Genomic DNA, 26,843 nt, shown 5'->3' with positions numbered 1-26,843 from the left:
GTTCCGTGCCTTCCCAGTTTCACGATGGCGTCATCCTTCAGTGGAATTGCGGTGGTTTTTTGCCACTGCCTAGCTGAGCTACGGCAACTGTTAAGCTTTACACCTGCTATCTGCATTGCCCTCCAGGAAACATGGTTTCCGGCAGTGCGGACCCCTGCCCTCTGCGGCTGTAAGGGATATTACAGGAACTGTAGTGACTGTAATAGAGTGTCAGGTGGAGTTTGTGTTTATCTTAAACTCAGTCTGTAGTGACACTGTGCCCCTTCAAACCCCTCTTGAAGCTGTGACTGTCAGAATAAGGACGCTGCAGGAAATAACTGTCTGCAATGTATATCTTCCTCCAGATGGTGCAACACCCCTGAATGTATTAGCTGCTCAGATTGATCAACTCCCTAAACCTTTCCTACATTTGGGAGATTTTAACACCCTTAACCCCTTGTGGGGTGGCACCGTGCTTACTGGGCGAGGCAGAGATGTAGAAACTGTGCTGTCTTAGTTCGACCTCTGTTTCTTAAATACTGGGGACGCCACACATTTCAGTGTGGCTCATGGTAGTTATTTGGCTATTGATTTATCAATTTGCAGTCCAGGACTTCTCCCATGTATCCACTGGAAAGCACATTATGACCTGTGTAGTAGTGAGCACTTCCCCATCTGCCTGTCACTGCCCCGGCATCAGGCCCACAGACACCTGCCCAGATGGGCTTTAAACAAGGCGGACTGGGAAACTTTCACCTTTGCTGTCACTGTTGAATCTCCCCCACACAGTAATGTCAATGTGACAGTTGAGCATGTGACAACAATTGTTTCTGTGGCAGAAAACGTTATCCCTTGCTCATTATGGTGCCCCCGGCATAAGGCAGACCCTTGGTTGTTGCCGGAAGTTGCTGAAGCAATTAAGGAGCATCAGTGATCTCTACAGTGGCATAAGCGGCACTCTTCCCTGGAGCACCTCATAGCCTTTAAACGGCACCATGCCCACATTCACCAACTTATCAGACCACGGAAGCAGGAGTGTTGGGAGAGGTACGTCTTCACCATTGGGTGCCGTACGTCACCTTCCCAAGTCTGGGCAAAGATGAAACATCTTTTCGGGTACCAGACCCCAACAAGTGTTCCAACTGTTACCATAAATGGCTTGTTATCTATCGATGCAAAAGCGATTGCCGAGCACTTTGCTCTACACTCTGCGTCAGAGAATTACCCCACAGCCTTTCACACTCTCAAGCGGCAGCTGTAAGGGAAAGTCCTCTTATTCACTACACGCCACAGTGAATCCTATAATGACCCGTTTACAGAGTGGGAATTCCTCACTGTCCTTGCACATTGCCCCTACACAGCCACTGGGTCTGATCGGATCCACAGCCAGGTGATTAAACATCTCTCATCTGACTACAACATATCCTCGTCATCTTCAACCGGATCTGGTGCAAGGGCGTCTTCCATTGTAATGGCGTCTTCCATTGCAATGGCGGGAGAGCACCATCATTCCGGTGCTCAAACCCGGTAAAAACTCGCTTGATATGGATAGCTGTCGGCCCATCAGCCTCACCATCATTATTTGTAAGCTGCTGGAACGTATGATGTGTCAGCGGTTGAGTTGGGTCCTGGAGTCAACATGGCCTACTGGCTCCATGTCAGGACGGCTTCCGTCAGGGTCGCTCTACCACTGATAATCTTGTATCCCTCGAGTCTGCCATCCAAACCGCCTTTTCCAGGCGCCAACATCTGGTTGCCGTCTTTTTTGACTTACGTAAAGCATACAACACGACCTAGCGACATCATATCCTTGCCACATTGTACAAGTGGGGTCTCCAGGGACCACTCCCGATTTTTATCCAAAACTTCCTGTCGCTCCATACTTTCTGTATCAAAGTTGGTGCTGCCCATAGTTCCATCGATATCCAGGAGAATGGAGTCCCACAGGGCTCTGTATTGTGTGTGTGTGTGTGTATTTTTAATGGCCACTAACAGTCTAGCAGCAGCTGTCGGGCCCTCCATCTCACCTTCTCTGTATGCAGCCAACTTCTGAGTTTCGTAGTGCTGCTCCAGTACTAGTGTTGCTAAGCGTCGCCTACAGGGAGCCATCCACAAGGTGCAGTCATGGGCTCTAGCCCATGGCTTCCAGTTTTCCACCATAAAGACGTGTCATGCATTTCTGTCAGCATTGTACCGTTCATCCGGAACCAGCACTTTACCTTAATGACGATCCACTCACTGTAGTGGAGACATATTGATTCTTAGGTCTGGTTTTTGACACTTGTTTGACTTGGCTCCCTCATCTTTGTCAGCTTAAACAGAAGTGTTGGCAGCACCTCAATGCCTTCGGCTGCCTGAGCAACACCAACTGGGGAGCAGCTCTACAGAGCCCTTGTTCAATCCTGTCTTGACTATGGGAGTGTGATTTATGGTTCGGCAGCACCCTCAGCAATGTTTTTGCTCGACCCATTGCACCATTGTGGAGTTCGACTAGTGACAGGAGCTTTTAGGACGAGTCCGGTGACAAGCGAACAGGTGGAGGCTGGAGCCCCTCCATTGGAGATCAGACATGCACAACTGCTCGCCAGTAACATTGCACACATTCATAGCTCTCCTGGACATTCCTAATTACCGTCTTCTTTTCCCAGCCATTGTGGTTCACCTCTTGCATCGGCGGCCCAGGTCAGGGTTAACAATTATGTTTCACATGTGATCGCTTCTATCTGAACTGGAGTCCTTGCCTGTACCACCTCTCCTCGAGGTCCATTCACGTACGCCTCTGTAGTGTAGCTGTAGGCCGAATCTTCGCCTGGACCTTTCACGTGGCCCTAAGGACTCCATTAACCCTCCGGCTCTCCACTGTCACTTCCTGTCGATTCTTGAAGCGTTACGGGGCTCTGAAGCGGTTTACACCAACAGCTCGATGGTTGATGATAATGTTGGCTTCGCCTTTGTCCACAGTGGCCATATTGAACAGCATTCCTCGCCCAAAGGCTGCAGTGTATTCACTGCAGAGCTGGTGGGCATATCTCGTGCACTTTAGTATATCCTTTCATGCCCTGAGGAATCGTTTCTTCTGTCTACTGACTCCTTGAGCAGCCTACAAACTATCGACCGGTGATACGCTCGCCACCCTTTGGTGGCATCCATCCAGGAGTCCATCTATGCCCTGGGAGATGGGCATCTCTGAACCTGACCTGTATTCTGACTTACGCCACAGGGTTTTTCAGATTTGGGAGACAGAATGGCATAACAGTACACACAACAAACTGTATGTCCTTAAGGAGACTACAAATGTGTGGAAGTCTTCCTTGTAGGCCTCTTGCAGGGAATCAGTTGTCCTCTGCCGGCTCTGCATTGGGTGCACTTGGGCGACCCACTGCTACTTCCAGCACCGTGAAGATCCTCCTTAGTGTCGGTGTGGTGCCCGGTTGACAGTGACCCATATTCTAGTGCACTGTCCCACTTCTGCTGGCCAGCAACGAAATCTTGAGTTACCGGACTTGTTGTTGCACATTTTATCTGAAACCGCCTCACTGACTGATTTAGTTTTACGTTTTATTCATGAGGGTGGGTTTTATCATTTGATTTAAGTTTTAGCGCATGTCCTTTTTCCCTTTGTGTCCTCCATCCTAGTGCTTTAGGGTGGAGATTTTAATGTGTTGCAGACTGGCTGGCTTTTCCTTTTTATTCTCGTGATGGGCCAGCCACTGTAATCTGCTTTCTTGTTTTACTCTCTTCTGTTTCTAGCGTCTCTCTGTTGTTTTCTTGTCCTCTTTTGTTCCTTTTAGTGTTCGTTCTCTTTCCTTCGTTCTTGTGGTTTTTCCTTTTTTTCCGTTTTGTTTTATATGTCTTGTCTGTTTTATTCTCGCACTTGCGGCATTTTTTTTTTCTTTTTTTTAGGAACAAGGGACCGATGGCCTCATAGTTTGGATCCTTCCTCTCCCCCCTCCCCCCCCCCCCTCTTTTAAACCAACCAGTGTGCCCTTTGTGAAAGACAAATATGTCAATGAATGCCCCAATGTGTGGCTCACATCATCTCTAGAATCTATTATCTTTAATAAATATAAAGCTGCAGAGCACCAGGCATTCAAGATTTTTATCTCTAAAATCACTCCTCATTCATCTCTGTTTCACTTACCTAATTTTCTTACCACATCGTTTTTCCCCACTGGCACAAGACGGCAGTGTCATAATGGTTTGGCTCATCATTGTATATCTAGTCCAAATATATCTTCCACTGTAGTTTTGTTGACTACTATGATGTTGCGTACCTGCGAAACATTCCTATTTATTCTTCAGTGGTGATTACACCATATACCACACTCAATTGATACGCGTAATCTGATAGCCAGAATTGTGTCTGCAATACTGGCATAGATTCTGAGTGATGTTGACAAACTAACTGTCACAAAATTCAATCTTGTGTCACCAACCTCTCTTTCTGAAATTAAGAAAAGTATACATTCTCTCAAAAATAACAGCTCATCTTTTTTTGTTGATGTTTCCAATAGAGTACTAAAGATTTTTTTTTCATATAATAGCCCTGTCTTATCTGAAATATCTAATGCATCACTAACTCACGGCATTTTTTCAGAGAGACTGAAATATGCCATTGTCAAATCCCTTTTAAAGAAAGGTGATAGGAAAGATATCAAGAAGTACCAACCTGTTTCACTGCTGACATCATTTTCCGAAATTTTTGAAAAGGTGATGTATTCTAGAATAGTATCTCACCTTAGCAACAGTAATATCTTCAGCAAATTACAGTTTGGGTTTCAGAAGAGTTGCTCTACTGACATGGGGAGATCCCCTGGGATGGGATCAACTTTTTGAAACCACCTATATGATGATGTGGATTAGGGTATCAGGTATTTCACCCTAAAGCTGTTCACCCTGATGAGCCCTTGTTTCCAAGTAATTGACAAAAAAAATATTTCATAATTTTGTGATATACTATAGAGCCTGAAGATACAGTCCTGCTTACAAAGGTGTTGCAGCATAGTGGTTAGCATATGTGCATGACATGCAGAAGGTTATGGGTTTGAATTTTGTCAGGCGCTTCAAAACTTTTTTATTTTTAAATAGTTGTCAATATGAGTTTAATCATTATTTTTATTCAGTTAATTGCTTCAAATGTAATTTTTTAAATTTCTACTCCTTTGTCTCATCACATTAACTTTTTCATTTGCTCTTATTTTTTCTTCGTAACATTCAGTTTTCATTTGTTATCTTTCTGCATGTGATTTTAATTATTTTAATTTAATTGTCACAATATTTAAGCATTTGAAAATGCCAGTCTATAAGATAAAAAACAAAAGATAGAATAATCTTCATACATTGACTGTGCAGTGGTGTCAAAAATGTTTTTTTACAATAGATAATTTTTTTGCTTGGTAGTTATCATACAGATCATTAAAACATAAATTCCTATTGGACAAAATAATACAGCTGAAGATTTCAAAGAAAGAAGGAATTATAAATAAATGCACAAAATTGGGAATGTTGTTGTTGCGGTCTTATTGGGAATGTTGTTGTTGCGGTCTTCAGTCCTGAGATTGGTTTGATGCAGCTCTCCATGCTACTCTATCCTGTGCAAGCTTCTTCATCTCCCAGTACCTACTGCAACCTACATCCTTCTGAATCTGCTTAGTGTATTCATCTCTTGGTCTCCCTCTACGATTGTTACCCTCCACGCTGCCCTCCAATACCAAATTGGTGATCCCTTGACGCCTCAGAACATGTCCTACCAACCGATCCCTTCTTCTGGTCAAGTTGTGCCACAAACATCCCTTCTCCCCAATCCTATTCAATACTTCGTCATTAGTTATGTGATCTACCCATCTAATCTTCAGCATTCTTCTGTAGCACCATATTTCGAAAGCTTCTATTCTCTTCTTGTCCACACTATTTATCGTCCATGTTTCACTTCCGTACATGGCTGCACTCCATACAAATACTTTCAGAAATGACTTCCTGACACTTAAATCTATACTCGATGTTAACAAATTTCTCTTCTTCAGAAACGCTTTCCTTGCCATTGCCAGTCTACATTTTATATCCTCTCTACTTCGACCATCATCAGTTATTTTGCTCCCCAAACACCAAAACTCCTTTACTACTGAAAGTGTCTCATTTCCTAATCTAATTCCCTCAGCATCACCCGACTTATTTCGACTACATTCCATCATCCTCGTTTGCTTTTGTTGATGTTCATCTTATATCCTCCTTTCAAGACACCATCCATTCCGTTCAACTGCTCTTCCAAGTCCTTTGCTGTCTCTGACAGATTTACAATGTCATCGGCGAACCTCAAAATTTTTATATCTTCTCCGTGGATTTTAATACCTTCTCCGAACTTTTCTTTTGTTTCCTTTACTGCTTGCTCAATATACAGATTGAATAACATCGGGGAGAGGCTACAACCCTGTCTTACTCCCTTCCCGACCACTGCTTCCCTTTCATGTCCCTCGACTCTTACAACTGTCATCTGGTTTCTGTACAAATTGTAAATAGCCTTTCGCTCCCTGTATTTTACCCCTGCCACCTTTAGAATTTGAAAGAAAGTATTCCAGTCAACATTGTCAAAAGCTTCTACAAATGCTAGAAACATAGGTTTGCCTTTCCTTAATCTTTCTTCTAAGATAAGTCGTAGGGTCAGTATTGCCTCACGTGTTCCAGTGTTTCTACGGAATCCAAACTGATCTTCCCCGAGGTCGGCTTTTACTAGTTTTTCCATTCGTCTGTAAAGAATTCGTGTTAGTATTTTACAGCTGTGGCTTATTAAACTGACTGTTCGGTAATTTTCACATCTGTCAGCACCTGCTTTGTTTGGGATTGGGATTATTATATTCTTCTTGAAGTCTGAGGGTATTTCGCCTGTTTCAAACATCTTGGTCAGCAGATGGTAGAGTTTTGTCAGGACTGGCTCTCCCAAGGCTGTCAGTAGTTCCAATGGAATGTTGTCTACTCAGGGGGCCTTGTTTCGACTTGGATCTTTCGGTGCTCTGTCAAACTCTTCACGCAATATCATATCTCCCATTTCATCTTCATCTACATCCTCTTCCATTTCCATAATATTGTCCTCAAGTGCATCGCTCTTGTATAGACCCTCTATATACTCCTTCCACCTTTCTGCTTTCCCTTCTTTGCTTAGAACTGGGTTTACATCTGAGCTCTTGATGTTTATACAAGTGGTTCTCTTATCTCCAAAGGTCTCTTTAATTTTCCTGTAGGCGGTATCTATCTTACCCCTAGTGAGATAAGCCTCTACATCCTTACATTTGTCATCTAGCCATCCCTGCTTAGCCATTTTGCACTTCCTGTCAATCTCGTTTTTGAGACGTTTGTATTCTTTTTGCCCGCTTCACTTACTGCATTTTTATATTTTCTCCTTTCATCCATTAAATTCAGTATCTCTTCTGTTACCCAAGGATTTCTACTAGCCCTCGTCTTTTTACCTACTTGATCCTCTGCTGCCTTCACTACTTCATCCCTCAAAGCTACCCATTCTTCTTCTCCTGTATTTCTTTCCCCCATTTCTGTCAATTGTTCACTTATGCTCTCCCTGAAACTCTGTACAACATCAGGTCCCATCTCCTTAATTTCCCACATTTTTGCAGTTTCTTCAGTTTTGATCTACAGGTCATAACCAATACATTGTGCTCAAGAGACCACAAATGGGGAAGGGAAGTAATAAATGAAGCAATGTGGGAAAATATAATGTAATTAATACAGTGATTAAAATGAGTTGACAAAGGGTTAGAAATTCCAGAAAAATATAGTTAAACCAGTCAATTGAATAAAGATAGTGATCAAGGTCAATTTGATGAAGATTAAAAAATTAAAAGATTTTGAGACACATGACAAGATTTGAACCCAAAACATTCTGCAAGCCATGTTTATATGGTAACCACTTTGCTACAACAGCTCAGTACATATAACTGTCTATTTTAAGTCTGTAGAACATTATGCAAAATTACAATTTTTTTTTTCATTGTTTACTTGCAAATGAGCGCCTACCAGCGTGAATCGCTGCAGGGTGTGGTACATGAAACCCTAACCTCCATCACCATATATATAATTTCAAAGACTTGAGCACATCATATCTGAGGACTTCTCCCTGCAAGAATGCCATTTACATGTTCCGTCACCAAATTTTGCGAGCATTGAATAATAAAATAGTTTCGGTTGGTATGTCCTGTGTCCTATGCATGGCATTCGACTGCGTGAATCACAGACTTTTTCTGGATAAATTGAAGTTTTATGGGAGTGATGATATAGCCAACCAATGGATAGTGTCATATCCAACAAAAGAATGCAGAAAGCTGTGCTTAGTAATTTAATCAATATGGTCTGGGTGCATAATCCTGACTGGGAAGAAATCTTAATAAAAGATGTCTGTACATGATATTACATTACACAAAATATTGCATGACACTAATGTTTAAATTGTTTTTTTTAATTTATAATACATTACACAAAATATTGCATGACACTAATGTTTAAATTGGTTTTTTTTAATTTATAACTAAAAATTCAGCCAATGAATAGAAGGAGTTGTCATCTAGAAATTCCTAAAAATAAATTAAAAGAATTTCTAGATGACAACTCCTTCTACTCATTGGCTGAATTTTTAGATATAAATTTAAAAAAAAAAAAACAACTTAAACATTAGTGTTATGCAATATTTTGTGTAATGTAATATCTTGTACAGACCTCTTTTATTAACCTGACACGTTCCACATCATTACGAAGTGTCATATTCATGATCTCTGGAACAAGTATTAATCTAATCTAATCTGTCACATATGGGGATTTCCCTAGGCTTAATCTTAGGCCTACTATTGTTTCTCGTACACATAAACAATCTTCCATCCAATATACAACAAGCAGAATTAGTTTCTTTTTATACTAGTACTGTAATCAATCCAAGCATCTATACAGAAACAGAAAGGAAATAATCAACAGGGTGGGCAGAAGCTTCAAAATCCTTAGGTGTCCATATCGATGAAGAATTAACTGAAAAAAGCACATTCTAGAATTCCATAAACAACTTAGTTCAGCCTTTGTACTTAAAATCGTTGCAAATCTTGGGGAGAGAGAAATCAATAACTTGACATATTTTCCATGTCTTCATTCCATAATGTCATACAGAACAGTGATCTAGGATGACTCATATTTAAGAAAGAAAGTCTTCATTGCTCAAAGATGTGATGTAAGAATAATATGTGGTGCTAACCCATCATCATCTTGTAGACATCTGTGTTTGAGATTGGACTTTCTGACCACTGCTTCACGACATATTTATTCCCTCATGAAGTTTTCTCTAAATAACCTACTAAATTCAAAAGGAACAGTGAGATAGTTAAGTACCATACCAGAAGTAAAAATGACATTCATTACTCCGCATTAAGTTTGTCTTCAGCACAAAAAGTGGTACACAATATTGCAACTAAAATTTTTGGTCATTTACCCTTTGATAAAAAAGTCTGAAAATCAGCAAAGTAAATTTTGAAAACAAACTGAAAAATTTTCTCCTTCACAACTCCTGTTCTGTAGAAGATTTTCTATTATTAAAGTGTCTGAAGGGTAGTGGGTTGAAATTACTAACTCACATTAAAAACCTTATAAATATTCAGCATGTAGTCATATTTACAAATTAGTTTGCAATGTGAATGTAAAATGAGTCGTGGAACATGCAACTGTTCCTGACCTGTTTGGTATGGCAGACTAGGCAAGACAGACTTGTATCTAATGCTGAATAATGTGGACAGTAATATGGGCACTTAAGCTGGTTTTTTATTGGAGAAACAGTCATGACACAATTGCATTTTGTAGTCTCTGTAAGAAAGTTGTGACATTGATAAGTTGAACCTGAAGATGCTGATTAATCTTAAGATGATTGATACTGATATTTAAACTGTAATGCCTCCATCATTAGTTGAATGTATTGATCCATTTATTCTGTTGTTTCAAATCTGTGGGCTATCGATATTGTGTCTTCCGGAGTGAGGTCCAAAAGTTACAATACTTTTCTCATACCAGTTTATCCTCACCTGTGTCATGAATTTGTGGTCCAACATTAGACTATTATGCTTTCACCCCTTTGAATGTATATTCATGAGTAAGATAACATAGTTTGATCACTAATGCTAGGTATGACTTTCCTGGATGATCACCACATTGCCGGAAATGCAGACTTCCTGATACCTTATAGGAATTATGTGTAGAAAAGTTTTCATGAACTTACAAAGCTCTCCAAATGATGATATAGTAAAATCTACCAACAGTTATAAGCTCTTCAAGAAGTGAAAGATTTCTGGATATATACTGGGCAAGAAAAAGGCCCATTGTAAACTGAGACTTCACTGTTGTGTAAGCATGTGGTTCAGTATCTAGCTTAACTATCAATTGCAAATCCAAAAGTACAGAGTCCAATCTTTGCCAAATCCTAGAACTCTTTCTGTCATTTACTATTGTTGTTGCCTCCGGCCATTATGTGTATGTGTTTATGCCAGGTTGCATCATGGTTTGCAGTGCCCATTAAATTATACCTCTATAAATGTATTAAAAGTCAGAGTGAAGCTAAAGCACAATACTGGTAGTGGCACAGTAATATGCTGTGGTGGTCAGGCCCATACTTTAGGGTGAGGAAAGCCCTTAACTTCGCCTACTGTGAAAGCCACAAAATGTTGCCTGAAATAGTGTTATTCAGTCCTAATTATTCTTGACTCACCTTAAGCTTGTTGTTTTTCTTATGCTTCGTCATGGTTCAGTTGCAATGGTAGGTCACGTATCATCTACCTGCTGCTGTAATTTGTTTCGTCGGTGTGGCTGTTGCTGCTGTTCTGGTAATATTCGGAATTACTGTTCGTGCTGCTTCTGTTTCTGCTCTAATAATTGTCCATGATGTTCTGTAATGTGCTTATGGGAATTTAGCAGTTGACATTTGGGTTACTCTTTGCTACTTTTGTGCCCTAGTCTGTGCAGACATTTATTAAACTAAAATTAACCCATGAACGAACACAAGAAACACAGCAGGTACAGTGAACGAATAAATCCAAGCAAATTCTTGTGAACAATAAAATGTGAAGTTCAGTCCAGCCATGTATGTATGTGTGTGGGGAGAGGGGGAGGGGGGCATGGGGGTATTTTTGTTGTTGTCATCCTCATTTTTCTGTCCTTGGATGCCCCAGTTCTGTGCGTGGTTTTCTAATGTGTCTTATCTTCTAAGTCCTTTTTAGATTTTCATGTGAATGTTTGGCACTTTCTCACTCAGCATCTAGTGTTAGGGGTCTTATTTTACTGCCACAATACATTCTGAAATCTGTGTTACTTGAGCTATACCTACACACAAAATTCAAGCTTTCGCAACCAACGGTTGCTTCATCAGGAAAGAGGGAAGGAGACGGAAAGACGAAAGGACGTGGGTTTTAAGGGAGAGGGTAAGGAGTCATTCCAATCCCGGGAGCAGAAAGACTTACCTGTGTGCGCGCGAGTGTATACCTGTCCTTTTTTCACCCTAAGGTAAGTCTTTCCGCTCCCGGGATTGGAATGACTCCTTACCCTCTCCCTTAAAACCCACATCCTTTCGTCTTTCTCTCTCCTTCCCTCTTTCCTGATAAAGCAACCGTTGGTTGCAAAAGCTTGAATTTTGTGTGTTTGTTTGTGTGTCTATCAACCTGCCAGCACTTTCGTTTGGTAAGTCACATCATCTTTGTTTTTAGATATATTTTTTCCATGTGGAATGTTTCCCTCTATTATATTCATATCATTAATTTGAGCTATACCTACCTTTATATCATCAATGATTACACTGTAAAAATTGGAATTTTGATGCATGTTGGTAACTTACTGCTTGTTTGTTTCAGTACTCTAGTAAAGTTTCATCAGGAAGAACTACAACTCCAGTTGTTGCCCAGCCTCGTGAATCGCTCTCATTAAAAAATGAATTCACATTGTTGGAAAGAGAGCTCTTACCAAAAGCAACATCACTGTCTTCACCCTCTTCCGACACTTCAACATCATCGACATCAACGAAAAAGAAGAATGTTGCTGACAGTAACAAATGGCAGGAGATAACTATTAATTACTCAACACTGCCTCAACAGTATCTGAAGCTGTCAAAGATCAGGCTTACATGTAAGACACAGCAACTAACTGATTTAGATACTTGTAAGAATAACGTATCAAGCCATTTTTAAGCCTCGTATCGATGGTCTAGGGGTAGTGTCTTTGATTAGTAATGAAAATGTTCTTGGTCCAGGGTTCATATCCCACCACTGCTTAAATTTTGATTAATAATCAGCACGAGAGGTCATCCTCAGTCTGCCAACAGCCTTATCAAAGAAGACAGAGGAGTGGACAGAGGTTCAGGGTACTCTCTTGTCCTTGGAATGGGAAATTGCCCCTAAAGGCGGAAGAATCAGCTATGATCAACGACATGAGGATGCAGAAGGCAATGGAAACCACTGCATTAAAGACATGTAACATGTATCCACAGGACATGTGGCCTGTAGTTGAAAAAGTGTCATGATTATCTCTCCATTGGCAAAAGATTCCGGAATAGTCCCCCATTCGGATCTCCGGGAGGGGACTGCCAAAGGGGAGGTGACCATGAGAAAAAGACTAAATAACGGAACGAAAGGATAACTTTCTAAAAGTCGGGGCATGGAATGTCAGAAGCTTGAACGTGGTAGGGAAGCTAGAAAATGTGCAAAGGGAAATGCAAATACTCAGTCTAGGTATAGTAGGGGTCAGTGAAGTGAAATGGAAAGAAGACAAGGATTTCTGGTCAGATGAGTATAAGGTAATATCAACAGCCGGAAGAAAATGGTATAACAGGAGTAGGATTCATTATGAATAGGAAGGTAGGGCAGAGAGTGTGTTACTGTGAACAGTTCATTCGTAGGATTGTTCTTATCAGAATCAATGACAAACCAACACTGAGAATGATACTTCAGGTCTACATGCCGACGTCACAAGCTGAGAATGAAGAGAGAAAGTATATGAGAATATTGAAAGGGTAATATAGTATGTAAAGGCAGATAAAAATCTAATAATCATAGGGGCCTGGAATGCAGTTGCAGGGGAAAGAGTAGAAGAAATTGTTACAGGAGAAAATGGGCTTGGGACAAGGAATGAGAGAGGAGAAAAACTAATTGAGTTCTGTCATAAATTTCAGGTAGTAATAGTGAATACTCTGTTCAGAAGTGACGAGAGGAGGAGGTATGATGGAAAAGGCCGAGAGATACGGGAAGATTTCAGTTAGATTACATCATGGGCAGATTCCGAAATCAGATACAGGATTGTAAGGCATATCCAAGAGCAGATATAGACTCGGATACAATTTAGTAGTCATGAAAAGTAGCCTGAAGTTTAAGAGATAAGTCTGGAAGAATCAGTTTGCAAAGAAGTAGGATATGCAAGCACAAAGGAAAGACTAGATACATATGAAGTTCTCTAGGGCTATAGATACAGCAATAAGGAACAGCAGTAGGTGGTACAGTTGAAGAGGAATGAACTTTCCTAAAAAGGACAATCACAGCAGTTGGAAAGAAAGTCATGGGTGCAAAGAAGGTAATTGCAAAAAACCATCGGTAACAGAAGAAATACTTGATCAGTGAAAGAAGAAAGTACAAAAAATGTTCAGGGAAATTAAGGAATACAGAAATACAAGTCACTGAGGAATGAAATAAATAACAAGTACAGGGAAGCTAAGACAAAAGCAGAAAAAATGTGAATAAATCAAAAAATAAATGATTGTTGGTAACATGTAGGAAAGTCAAAACAACATTCAGTGAAATCAGAAGCAAGAGTGATAACTTTAAGAGTGCATTAGGAATTTAACTGTTAAATACAGAGGAGAGAGCAGATAGGTGGGAAGAGTACATTGAAGGTCTCTACAAAGGGGAAGATCTGTCTGATATGATAGAAGAAAAAAGAGGAGTCGATTTATAAGAGGTATTGGATCCTGTATTACAGTCAGAATTTGAGAGAGCTATGGAGAACTCAATATTGAATAAGGCAGAATGGACAGATAAACTTACATCAGAATTTATAAAATCATTGGGGGAAGTGGCAACAAAATGACTATTCACATTGGCATGTAGAATGTAGACTAAAGAAAAATTAGAATACATTCATATGATTTGTCAAGCTGGAAAAAGTGTTTGGCAATGTAAAATGGTACAAGATGTGTGAGATTCTGAGAAAAATAAGAATAAACTATAGGGAGAGATGGGTAATATACAGTATCTACAAGAGCCAAGAGGGAGTAATAAGAGTGGACAACCAAGATTAAAAAGAGTTTAAGACAGGGATGTTGTCTTTTGTCCCTACTGTTCAATCTGTACATCAAAGAAGCAATGATGGAAATAAAAGAAAGGTTCTGGAATGGTATTAAAATTCAAAGTGCAGTGATACCAATGATAAGATTAGCTGATGACATTGCTATCCTGAGTGAAACTGAAGAAGAATTACATGATCTGCTGAATGGAATGAACAGTCTAATGAGTACAGAATGTGAACAAAGAATAAATCAAAGAAAGATGAAAGTAATGAGAAGTAGCAGAAATGAGAACAGGGAGAAACGTAACATCAGGATTGACGGTCATGAAGTAGATGAAGTTAAGGAATTGTGCTACTTAAGCAGCTAAATAACCAATGATCGACAGAGCAAGGAGGACATCCAACACAGACTAGCACTGGCAAAAAGGCCATTCCTGGCCAAAAGAAGTCTACTAGCATCAAACGTAGGTTTAATCTGAGGAAGAAATTTCTGAGAGTGTATGTTTGGAGCACAGCAGTAGTGAAACATGGATTGTAGGAAAACAACAACAGAAGAGAATAGAAGCATTTGAGAAGTGGTGCTAAAGACAAATGTTGAAAATTAGGTGGACTGATAAGATAAGGAATGAGAGGTTCTGTGCGGAATCCGAGGGTAAAGGAGTATGTGGAAAGCACTGACAAGGAGAAGGGACAGGCTGATAGGACATGTATTAAGATACCAGGGAATGACTTCTGTGGTACTAGAGGGAGTTGTAGAAGGCAAAATCTGCAGAGGAAGATAGAGATTGGAGGAATACGTCCAGCTAATAATTGAGGGCTTAGGTTGCAAGTGCCGCTCTGAGATCAAGAGGTTGCCACAGGAGAGAAATCATGACGGGCCACATCAAACCAGTCAGAAGACTGACAACTCAAAAAGCCTTTGCATGGGAGCGAGAGACTTTTAATTATTAAAAAATACTAACTAGCGGTTCCGATTGTAGCACATCAGTGAGGATGATAATACCAGTTGTAGAAAAAAGTTATGCCTTACAAAGTAACTATGTTGTGTATTAGTAAGAAACAACATTGAGTTTTTTACGCTAATCTTGTCTCGTAGTTCATACAGTTGCCGTATGTAGGATGTATAGTACATTCCTAGATTCCTCACGTAATACTGATTACTTTGTAAGTAAACATTTACCGGGTAGCTAGTATCTATTTTCAAGCTTTCACCAGTTAAGTTTTTAAGCATTTCTGTGACACTCATGTGAGTTATGCAAACCCGTCACTATTCATTCTTCCCTTCTTTGTATACATGCAGTATCCCCATTAGAACTTAGTTATGAGTTCTAAATACCTGAGCAATATTCTGGGATGGTTCGCATAAGTGTCCTGTAAGTCATTATATTTGTAGATTGACTATAGTATCCCAGTATCCTACCAATGAAATGGAAGTCTGCCACCTGCTTTACGTACATCATAGCCTATGTATGGTCATTCCATTTCATATACCAACAAACTGTTACATCCAGGTATTTGGATAAGCTGACTGACTCCAATTGTGAATAATTAATAGTGTAGTCATAGGACAATACATTGTAGTGCTTTGTGAAGTGCACACTTGTCCATTTTCGAAGATTTAAGCAAACTCCCAGTCTTTGTCCTACTTCGAAAACTTACCAGGTTCTAACTGATTATTTACAGAACTTTTTCATGTAGTACTTGTTTGTAGATAATTTTATCACCTGCAAAAAGTTTTAGATTACTGTTTATATTGTCTGCCAGGTCATTAATATATAAAATAAACAGTAAGGGTTCTCAGTACACTTCCCTATAGTCAATGACTTTCCATCCGAGATAACATGCAGCATTCTCCCTACCAAGAAGTCCTCTAGTTAGTTACATAGTTTAAAACCAAAAACAAAGATTCCAAGACTTACCAAGCGGGAAAGCGCCGGCAGACAGGCACATGAACAAAACACACAAACACACACACAGAATTACGAGCTTTCGCAACTGGCAGTTGCTTCGTCAGGAAGGAAGGAAGGAGAGGGAAAAATGAAAGGATGTGGGTTTTAAGGGAGAGGGTAAGGAGTCATTCCAATCCCGGGAGCGGAAAGACTTCCCTTAGGGGAAAAAAAGGACAGGTGTACACTCGCACATACACACACACACACACACACACACACACACACACACACACACACACACATATCCATCCGCACATACACAGACACAAGCAGACATATTTAAAGGCCTCGCACACACACACACACACACATATCCATCCGCACATACACAGACACAAGCAGACATATTTAAAGGCCTGTGTCTGTGTCTGTGTATGTGCGGATGGATATGTGTGTGTATGTGTATGTGCGAGTGTACACCTGTCCTTTTTTTCCCCTAAGGGAAGTCTTTCCGCTCCCGGGATTGGAATGACTCCTTACCCTCTCCCTTAAAACCCACATCCTTTCATTTTTCCCTCTCCTTCCTTCCTTCCTGACGAAGCAACTGCCAGTTGCGAAAGCTCGTAATTCTGTGTGTGTGTTTGTGTGTTTTGTTCATGTGCCTGTCTGCCGGCGCTTTCCCGCTTGGTAAGTCTTGGAATCTTTGTTTTTGTTTTTAATATATTTTTCCCATGTGGAAGTTTCTTTCTGTTTTATTTACATCATCATTAGTTACATAGTTTGTTTTATACCTTGTATAAACATGCTTTCAATAATACATGTTGCTGTGGTACTTAGTCAAGCGATTTTTGAAAGTCCCTCTGGCTTTTGAGAAGACATGTGAGATAAGTGCAAGTTGGATTTTTTATGACCAATGTTTTCAGAATCATCCTGGTTGGCAGGGAGGAAATTATTCTGTTAGAGATACCTAATTACATTTGAGTACAAATTATGTTCTGTTATTCTACAATACATTGGTACCAGTGATGCTGAATGGTGTGTAGATCTCTGCTGTGTTTCCTGTAGACAAGTGAGACCTGTGCTTTTTCCAACTACATTGCACAGTTTTTTGTTCACTCATCATTGTTGGGGTGTGAGAATTAAACTGGAATAGTAATCCTACATTTTCCTCTTTAAAGAGACATTAGAAAACAGAATTGAGCATTGCTGCTTTTGCATCGCTATACCTGATTTCAGTTCCTGTGTCATCCAGGAGTGTTTGGACACCAACTTTAGTGCCACTGACAGACTTTACATATTATCAGAATACTTTTAGATTTTGTGAGGGATATTTCAATAAGATTCTTCTACAGTAGTCATTGAAAGCCTTGCACATCGTCCTTTTGACAGCCTAAAATGTTCCATTCAGCATCTCTCTTTTTGTTATATAGCCATTTGCTTTGTTTTGCATCTATTATGCAGAAGATGTTTCTTTATGGTAATTTGTTCACAATGATTGAATACCATGGAAGCAATGACTTTGCCAATGATAAGTGAGCTGCAGTAATGCTAATGGGTTTTAAGTGTGATGATAAATCAGAAAACTGCATATGTTCAGATGCTGAAACATGTTAATGAAAGGCATGCTAGTTATAAGCCCAGAGTCTACGACTAGATTCCATAGTGCTAGATGGCCAGTAAGACCAGCAATGTAGTAGGGAAGGCCATTTTCTCACTTGGGAGTACTGGGTCTGCAGCGTCAAAGATGTGACTATATTATTGCCAATACAAAGCAAAGGGCTTGCCTACACAACAGACATACAGTATCACATCACAAATCTGTACTGCTGAGAAGATGCAAAGAGGAACGACTTCTGTATTGCCATGAAATATCTCAGCTGCAGTATGTCTCTCTCAGTATGTGATCTGCATTTACACCTCATTAAACACAGCATAGAAAATTCCATTTTCATAATGGTCAGAAAGTAGAGAAAACTTTGCTGTTTCAGGTGTACAGCTAAGTTGACAAATTCATTTATAGTACAATATTCCAAAGTTCAACCTAGGTATTTCTATCGCATGCTGCAATTGATAGTCTTAGAAGATTTCACTACGTAGGCTCCAGCCATATCACTCGGTTGGAAGCAAAGCCGAGCTTACCTTCTAGCTTCATTTGCAACACCTCATCAGCTCGGTCTTCAAGATACGGTGCCAAAAACTTGAATTGTCAAAAATTGATATCAACAACTGTACCATTTGTTGACAACACTATGAAACTTCAGGAATCACAGAAGGTGTAGTAGTTCATGTGGGAGTCACTTCCCTCTTTCTACTACACAACATGCAGAGAAGTCTATTCCACTTACAGAAATACATTATTGTTGGCAGGTGGCAGGTCTTGTGCAGAATTCATTAAGCAACAGAAGTGAACCCCACTTGATTCCACTGATATCTTCATGTTCTTCTGGTGTTATGAAACTGTAGGACTACAGGTTGTCCCTTCAAAGATTACATTTTCCTCTTCTCCTCCCAGAACATCTTCACCTTATCTCTTCTTCTCACTCTCTCAGCTTATAAGATCTTTAGTACATTCTGTTTTCTGTTCCATTGGTAACACACTATGATTTTCCTCTCTATCCTTCTGATCAATGTGTACATGCTTCTCAAATTTTCCTTTCCTTCCACACTGATCCACAGTTCCTTTCAGAGTTCATCAACCGGTCTGGTTCTTCTTTTTCCTCTTGTCCTCCCTGATGTTCCCCACACACTTTTCATCATTCTGTCTATATTTGTTCCGATGACAATTACCACAGACCTTACCATTTTCAGCCTCATTTCTCCTGATACTGTCCACATACTCTAGCACAGCTCAACCCTAGGTCTTTGCATCCATCTCTCACGTCTTTTAGGGCTTACTATTTTCATCGGTATTTTTCTCTCTTATTTTGCTAGTTGTTCGTGCCGTTACTTCCTAGTGATATTGTATCATATATGGTACTGCATTCCTCACCATTGCCTTGTAGTATCTGATGTTTGTTTCTGTAGATATATATTGTTTTCATTGAATGTATCTTTGATCAACAGAAGGCTGACATCATCATCATGTATGTTATTCGCGCATTACATTTGTGTCTTCCTGTTATATATTCTCGTAGATACTCCTCAGTCCTACTCTTCTGCCTATCTTGCTTAGGTTGCCAAGTTGTCACTTTGTGTCTTCTATCTCACTTACTCATCTGGCTAGGAAGTCTGTTGTCCTGTTTGTCCCCCATGTGGATCTTTGGTATTTGCATATTCTCCTTTACTGATCTTCACTATTTGATAACTTCATCCAATGCTACGGTGAACAGAATTAGTGACAACCGATCTTGCTGTTTGACACTGGTCTTGACCTCAATTACTTCTGACAGTGGCCCTTTGGATCTCATTTTTACCTTTGCGTCGGTTAGAATTTCCATTGTGGCTCTTGTGTAATACCATGTAGTCCTCTGGTCTTCAGGAACTGTTTAAGAGTCTGTATGTTGAAGGAGTCATATGCCCTCATGAAGTCCACAAATGTTACTGCCATTATTTTGTTCTAAGCCCTATGTAGCCACTAGTAGCAATAATTGGGTGTAGTTGTTCACCCCTCTGTTGTCCCTCTTGTTATGTACTGACATTATGTATTGGCATTCTTCCATCCTGGTAACTTCTTTGTCCTCCTTATCTGGCAGATAACTTGTGTTGTGTTGTCTACCATCTTATTGCCTCCTCATTTTATCATCCCAACCTCTAACTCATCATCTCCATTTGCCTTGTTATTAATTTAGATTGGTTGTGGCCTATTTCACTTTGTCTCTGATTGGACAGTGTTACTCTCTTCTGTGTACATCATTTATTTAGTGGCACATGACATCTGTCCTGGTGTTCTTCCTGAACTTGGCATTCATGTTCTCTTTAGTGTTTGTCCACCATTACTACTGGTCAAGCTGGAATTTTCCAAGACAAGTGCATAGGCTTGCTCATGTCTTTCTCCTTACATGTATGGTCCTGAAGTCTGTTGTCATTAGTTTCATTTTGTATTCTCAATACATTTCAGTTAATATTTCCTCAGTTTTATTTGTACTCTGGTGTGCTGAGTACTTGACTACTGTTCCCTTATGTTGGGTCTCCCGTCTAATCTGTACATTTTAATCACCTACTAGTATGTTTACTTGTCTGAGTGGTATGCTTTTCAGTGTATCATCTGTCTCCTCTGAGAAGCTCTCTGCTATTTTCTGGCTTTTTCTGTTTGTGTCATGAGAAGGTGCCTGTCCATTTGCTATTGTATACTTTTTGTTTCTTGCTCGAATTCTTGGTATTGATATTCGTTCTGACCTACACATCAGCTACACTATTCTTGTGTCTCTTGTCTACCACGAATCCTTTATGAAAGCACTTAGGTGTGCTTCTTTCCTTTTCCTAGTGTCTCAGTGCTTTTCTCTTTCATCTAATCTATTACCTATTTAAATGTACTGGTCTTCGTTATTGTCTGCACATTTTTGGTCCCCCTTCTGAAAATACTTTCAATTTTAATGTTTTTAAAGGCTCTTCTCTTATGCACTTTCTGTTCACCCAGAATCTAAATGCCTGCTTACATCAACCTTAATCAACAGTGGAGTGTCACCCTGGAGTAATCTGGATTCTGTTGTGTTACCTGTCCATGACCTGAAAGAAATCATTTGTTGAGATGGCTTTTGTCCGCCCCAGTTATACGACTGTGGTTGTTAGCCCCAGAAGTTCAATTCATACCACCTGTGACGTAGGGAACCAGGTGCCTGTGATAGCTGCCCCTAAGATAGAGAACACCCTACCTGATATATTGCAGTGGCTCTTCTGCTCTTTGGTAGTGAGAATTCAAATTGTTCTTTTGCCTTTGATATTGTTGGCTGGACTTCACATTGATACAACTCTACCTGCAATATCTCTTGATTAAAATGCCAATAGTTGTTGTTTCCAAGCCCGGATTAATTATGATGGTTCCACAAAAAATTACCCATTAGAGAAACAGAAAGTGAATTGAAAAATTGTTATAGATTTATGTAAAAAATGTAAATTATTTGGAAAATATTAAATTTTCTGGTTTTTGAAGTGGTGATATAATTAATAATTACAAAGGCATTCATCACTTGATAGAAGCCGTCATTGATTTAGCCACTAGATTTTACAGTAAAAACTAACATCTGTCCCACACAGCCAAAGGCAAGTATACATGTGAGTCATGCACCGTTGGTGTGTTCACTACTGTGAATGTCATATAAAGGAAAAAAAGTTGGTACTGAGCACATATATGTGCTACAAAGTGATGCCGATCAGCAGGCCCTTATTTCTCAGAATTTCTCCAGGGGTTATCAGTGTTCCAGTGAAGACCTCTTATTTTAGTGTCTCAATTACAAGTAAACCACATGGAAATTGGATTTCATAACTTTGCATATTTATAGAAAGTGGAAATCGGAGCTCAAATATCATTCCCCGAAAGCAGTTTAATTCAAGTATAAAAAATTCTTGAGAAATTTGACTCTGAAGTTTTCTGAGTGTCTTTAATTCACTAAAATCCGAACAATTTTTCAGTGGGCCATATGGCTCTGTGGTAGAATGCTCCACTTTCACATGGATGGTCTGCGTTCATTTACCAGCCATCACAAATTTTAAACAAAGGTGCATGTTATACGACCATTTCTGTGGATCATGAAGTACATAAAGAAGAAAACAGTTGGTAGCATTTGAGAGTAGTATCACTGCTACGAGTCTTGCTTTGGTCATAATCTTCTCATTTTTTTACATTCAGTTTGGATACCTGTGTCATTTAAATATAAAACACACGTCACATATTGAATAATTGTCTTTATGGAAATTGCATGTGAATTAAGGAGGAAATGGAATGATAATGCAGCATTTGTACAGTGCCATGAAAATTACTGTTTTTCGTGGTTTTATTATGCTTATCACTCTGCCTCATGTAAGACCACATCTGTAATTTAAAACAATGAACATAGTACAAGTAAAGAGTAGTTAATTTTTGTCCTACAAAATTTAATTTGTATTTTTTTAAATTGAAACAATCTTTAACATTTTTGATGAAAGATCAGTTTTATGAATTTATAATTGTGGTGATAACCGAAATTTTGCATGCGATATGTATAAGAATAGTAAGAAGATGTGCAATTTTCATTAAAAAATGTTGATTAGGTATGTCAAACTAAGGAAAGTTCAGGTTGGAATATCAACAATATAAGGAAAAGGATAGATTGCTATTCACCATAAAGATGACATGTTGAGTTGTAGACAGGCATAGCGAAAATACTGTTACACATTTAGCTTTCAGCTGAAACTTCCTTCATGTACACATGTCCGCCATCTCTGGGAGCTTGGACAAGGTGCAGCTGTCACATGAACAAAAGCAGTCATCTGGAGGGGCAGGGAAGGAGAAGCAGGGTACAAATGGAGGGAGAGCATGCAGGAACTAGCTGGAGACACCACAAGACTGCCATCAGGTGCAGCATTAAGAGGCTGTGAAGCAGGAAGCTGGGGGTGGTAGAAAAGTGGAAAACGAGAGAGCAGCAAAGGGGTAAGACAGGAGGGTGCATTGGCAGAGGGCAGCATACAATTAGGATAAAGGGACATCAATACACAGAGGTGGTGGAAACTGTTCAGTGAATAGTGTGGAATCAGTAGGTTACTGTAGGTTGAGTACAGGTTAATTCTGGAAGCGGAGAATGTATTGTAAAGATAACTCTCATCTGTGCAGTTCAGAAAAGCTAGTGGTGGAGGGGAGGATCCAGATGGCCTGAGTTGTGAAGCAGCTATTGAACTAAAAAGCATGCATATTGTGCTGCAGGGTGGTCTACTTTGCTTTTGACCACAGTTTGGTGGTGGCCATTCATCCTGGTGGACAGATTGGCAGGCAAGCATTCTAAAATAGAGCTATGTGGCCCACAGAAAAATTGTCCTCATATTAGTAAATGAAAGATGTACAATTCCGAGACTTCTCGGGAGTAGCATGGAACAGCTTTGATGGATTGATAAGTGAGCCCTGAACTTCAAATACAATAAATATAAAAAATATATAAAAATTCAAGTGCAATGTGGTCTTTTTGAAAGTCCAGGTATGTTAAATGTAGTGATCCAACAGGCTATTTGGAGTTTTCTGAATTACCAATGCAACCATCTCCAAATATTCTGCTAAGAAGTTCTTTATTATGTATGCAGAATGGGTGGGACACCGATCACGTTGATACCAAATGGACTACCTTAAACTCAGTGGTATGTCTTCCAGTAACTGTGACTCCATATCTGTTGGAAACTGGAAGTATTTGTGTCTATTTAGAGGCCCATAACAAGGACTGTTGGTGCAATTCTAGAATACCTCACATTTTATGACGGCATACCAAGGTGGTTACTTATCCACTTCTTTCACCCAGTGTGGATTTTCAGTTGACCTTTTTTTTGTCATCAGTCTACTGGCTGGTTTGATGCGGCCCGCCATGAAATCCTTTCCTGTACTAACCTCTTCATCTCAGAGCAGCACTTGCCACCTACGTCCTCAATTATTTGCTGGATGTATTCCAATCTCTGTCTTCCTCTACAGTTTTTGCCCTCTACAGCTCCCTCTAGTACCATGGAAGTCATTCCCTCATGTCTTAGCAGATGTCCTATCATCCTGTCCCTTCTCCTTATCAGTGTTTTCCACATATTCCTTTCCTCTCCGATTCTGCATAGAACCACCTCATTCCTTATCTTATCAGTCCACCTAATTTTCAACATTCGTCTGTAGCACCACATCTCAAATGCTTCTATTCTCTTCTGTTCCGGTTTTCCCACAGTCCATATTTCACTACCATACAATGCTGTACTCCAGACGTACATCCTCAGAAATTTCTTCCTCAAATTAAGGCCGGTATTTGATATTAGTAGACTTCTCTTGGCCAGAAATGCCTTTCTTGCCATAGCGAGTCTGCTTTTGATGTCCTCCTTGCTCCGTCCGTCATTGGTTATTTTACTACCTAGGTAGCAGAATTCCTTAACTTCATTGACTTTGTGACCATCAATCCCTATGTTAAGTTTCTCGCTGTTCTCATTTCTACTACTTCTCATTACCTTCGTCTTTCTCCGATTTACTCTCAAACCATACGGTGTACTCATTAGACTGTTCATTCCGTTCGGCAGATCATTTAATTCTTCTTCACTTTCACTCAGGATAGCAATGTCATCAGCGAATCGTATCATTGATATCCTTTCACCTTGCATTTTAATTCCACTCCTGAACCTTTCTTTTATTTCCATCATTGCTTCCTCGATGTACAGATAGAAGAGTAGGGGCGAAAGGCTACAGCCTTGTCTTACACCCTTCTTAATACGAGCACTTCGTTCTTGATCGTCCACTCTTATTATTCCCTCTTGGTAGTTGTACATATTGTATATGACCCATCTCTCCCTATAACTTACCCCTACTTTTTTCAGAATCTCGAACAGCTTGCACCCATTTATATTGTCGAACGCTTTTTCCAGGTCGACAAACCCTGTGAACGTGTCTTGATTTTTCTTGAGCCTTGCTTCCATTATTAGCCACAACGTCAGAATTGCCTCTCTCATGCCTTTACTTTTCCTAAAGATAAACTGATCGTCACCTAGTGCATTCTCAATTTTCTTTTCCATTCTTCTGTATATTATTCTTGTAAGCAGCTTCGATGCATGAGCTGTTAAGCTGATTGTGCGATAATTTTCGCACTTGTCAGCTCTTGGCTTCTTCGGAATTGTGTGGATGATGCTTTTCCGAAAGTCAGATGGTATGTCGCCAGACTCATATATTCTACACACCAACGTGAATAGTCGTTTTGTTGCCACTTCTCCCAATGATTTTAGAAATTCTGATGGAATGTTATCTACCCTTCTGCCTTATTTGACCGTAAGTCCTCCAGAGCTCTTTTAAATTCCGATTCTAATACTGCATCCCCTATCTCTTCTAAATCGACTCCTGTTTCTTCTTCTATCACATCAGACAAATCTTCACCCTCATAGAGGCTTTCAATGTATTCTTTCCACCTGTCTGCTCTCTCCTCTGCATTTAACAGTGGAATCCCCGTTGCACTCTTAATGTTACCACCGTTGCTTTTAATGTCACCAAAGGTTGTTTTGACTTTCCTGTCCTTCCGACAATCATATCTTTTTCGATGTCTTCACATTTTTCCTGCAGCCATTTTGTCTTAGCTTCCCTGCACTTCCTATTTATTTCATTCCTCAGCAACTTATATTTCTGTATTCCTGATTTTCCCGGAACATGTTTGTACTTCCTCCTTTCATCAATCAACTGAAGTATTTCTTCTGTTACCATGGTTTCTTCGCAGCTACCTTCTTTTTACCTATGTCTTGCTTCCCAACTTCTGTGATGACCCTTTTTAGAGATGTCCATTCCTCTTCAACTGTAATGCCTACTGCGCTATTCCTTATTGCTGTATCTGTAGCTTTAGAGAACTTCAAACGTATCTCGTCATTCCTTAGTACTTCCGTATCCCACTTCTTTGCGTATTGATTCTTCCTGACTAATGTCTTGAACTTCAGCCTACTCTTCATCACTACTATATTGTGATCCGAGTCTATATCTGCTCCTGGGTATGCCTTACAATCCAGTATCTGATTTCGGAATCTCTGTCTGACCATGATGTAATCTAATTGAAATCTTCCCGTATCTCCCGGTCTTTTCCAGGTATACCTCCTCCTCTTGTGATTCTTGAACAGGGTATTCGCTATTACTAGCTGAAACTTGTTACAGAACTCAATTAGTCTTTCTCCTCTTTCATTCCTTGTCCCAAGCCCATATTTTCCTGTAACCTTTTCTTCTACTTCTTCCCCTACAACCGCATTCCAGTCGCCCATGACTATTAGATTTTCGTCCCCCTTTACATACTGCATTACCCTTTCAATATCCTCATACACTTTCTTTATCTGTTCATCTTCAGCTTGCGACATCAACATGTATACCTGAACTATCGTTGTCGGTGTTGGTCTGCTGTCGATTTTGATTAGAACAACCCAGTGACTGAACACAACCTCTGCCCTACCTTCCTATTCATAACGAATCCTACACCTGTTATACTATTTTCTGCTGCTGTTGATATTACCCGATACTCATCTGACCAGAAATCCTTTTCTTCCTTCCACTTCACTGACCCCTACTATATCTAGATTGAGCCTTTGCATTTCCCTTTTCAGATTTTCTACTTTCCCTACCACGTTTAAGCTTCTGACATTCCACACCCCGACTCATAGAACGTTACCCTTTCTTTGATTATTCAATCTTTTTCTCATGGTAACCTCCCCCTTGGCAGTCCCCTCCCGGAGATCCGAATGGGGGACTATTCCGGAATTTTTTGCCAATGGAGAGATCATCATGACACTTCTTCGATTACAGGCCACATGTTCTGTGGATACACGTTATGTGTCTTTAATGCAGTGGTTTCCATTGCCTTCTGCATCCTCATGTCGTTGATTATTTCTGATTCTTCCGCCTTTGGGGCAATTTCCCACCCCTAGGACAAGAGAGTACCCTGAACCTCTATCCGCTCCTCCGCCCTCTTTGACAAGGCCGTTGGCAGAATGAGGCTGACTTCTTATGCCGGAAGTCTTCGGCCGCCAATGCTGACTATTTATCAAAATTTAGGCAGTGGCGGGGATCGAACCCGGGACCGA

The 26,843-nt window shown here is 40.1% G+C and overlaps 1 protein-coding gene across 2 annotated transcripts in view; it reads left to right on the top strand.

Moving 5' to 3' along the window:
• The window catches only part of LOC126283383 (protoheme IX farnesyltransferase, mitochondrial-like), a 255,557-nt gene that overhangs the window by 199,218 nt on the left and 29,496 nt on the right, over positions 1-26,843 (top strand). For both annotated transcript variants that reach the window (XM_049982268.1, XM_049982269.1), the window contains exon 3: positions 11,853-12,123. In XM_049982268.1, coding sequence (XP_049838225.1) covers positions 11,853-12,123 — 271 coding nt within the window. The remainder of the gene's footprint in view (positions 1-11,852; positions 12,124-26,843) is intronic.

This window comes from Schistocerca gregaria, chromosome 1 (genome assembly GCF_023897955.1).
Source record: "Schistocerca gregaria isolate iqSchGreg1 chromosome 1, iqSchGreg1.2, whole genome shotgun sequence".
Taxonomy (NCBI): domain Eukaryota; kingdom Metazoa; phylum Arthropoda; class Insecta; order Orthoptera; family Acrididae; genus Schistocerca; species Schistocerca gregaria.
Note: the sequence above shows the minus strand (reverse complement) of the source record. Positions and strands in the feature narration are given on the sequence as shown.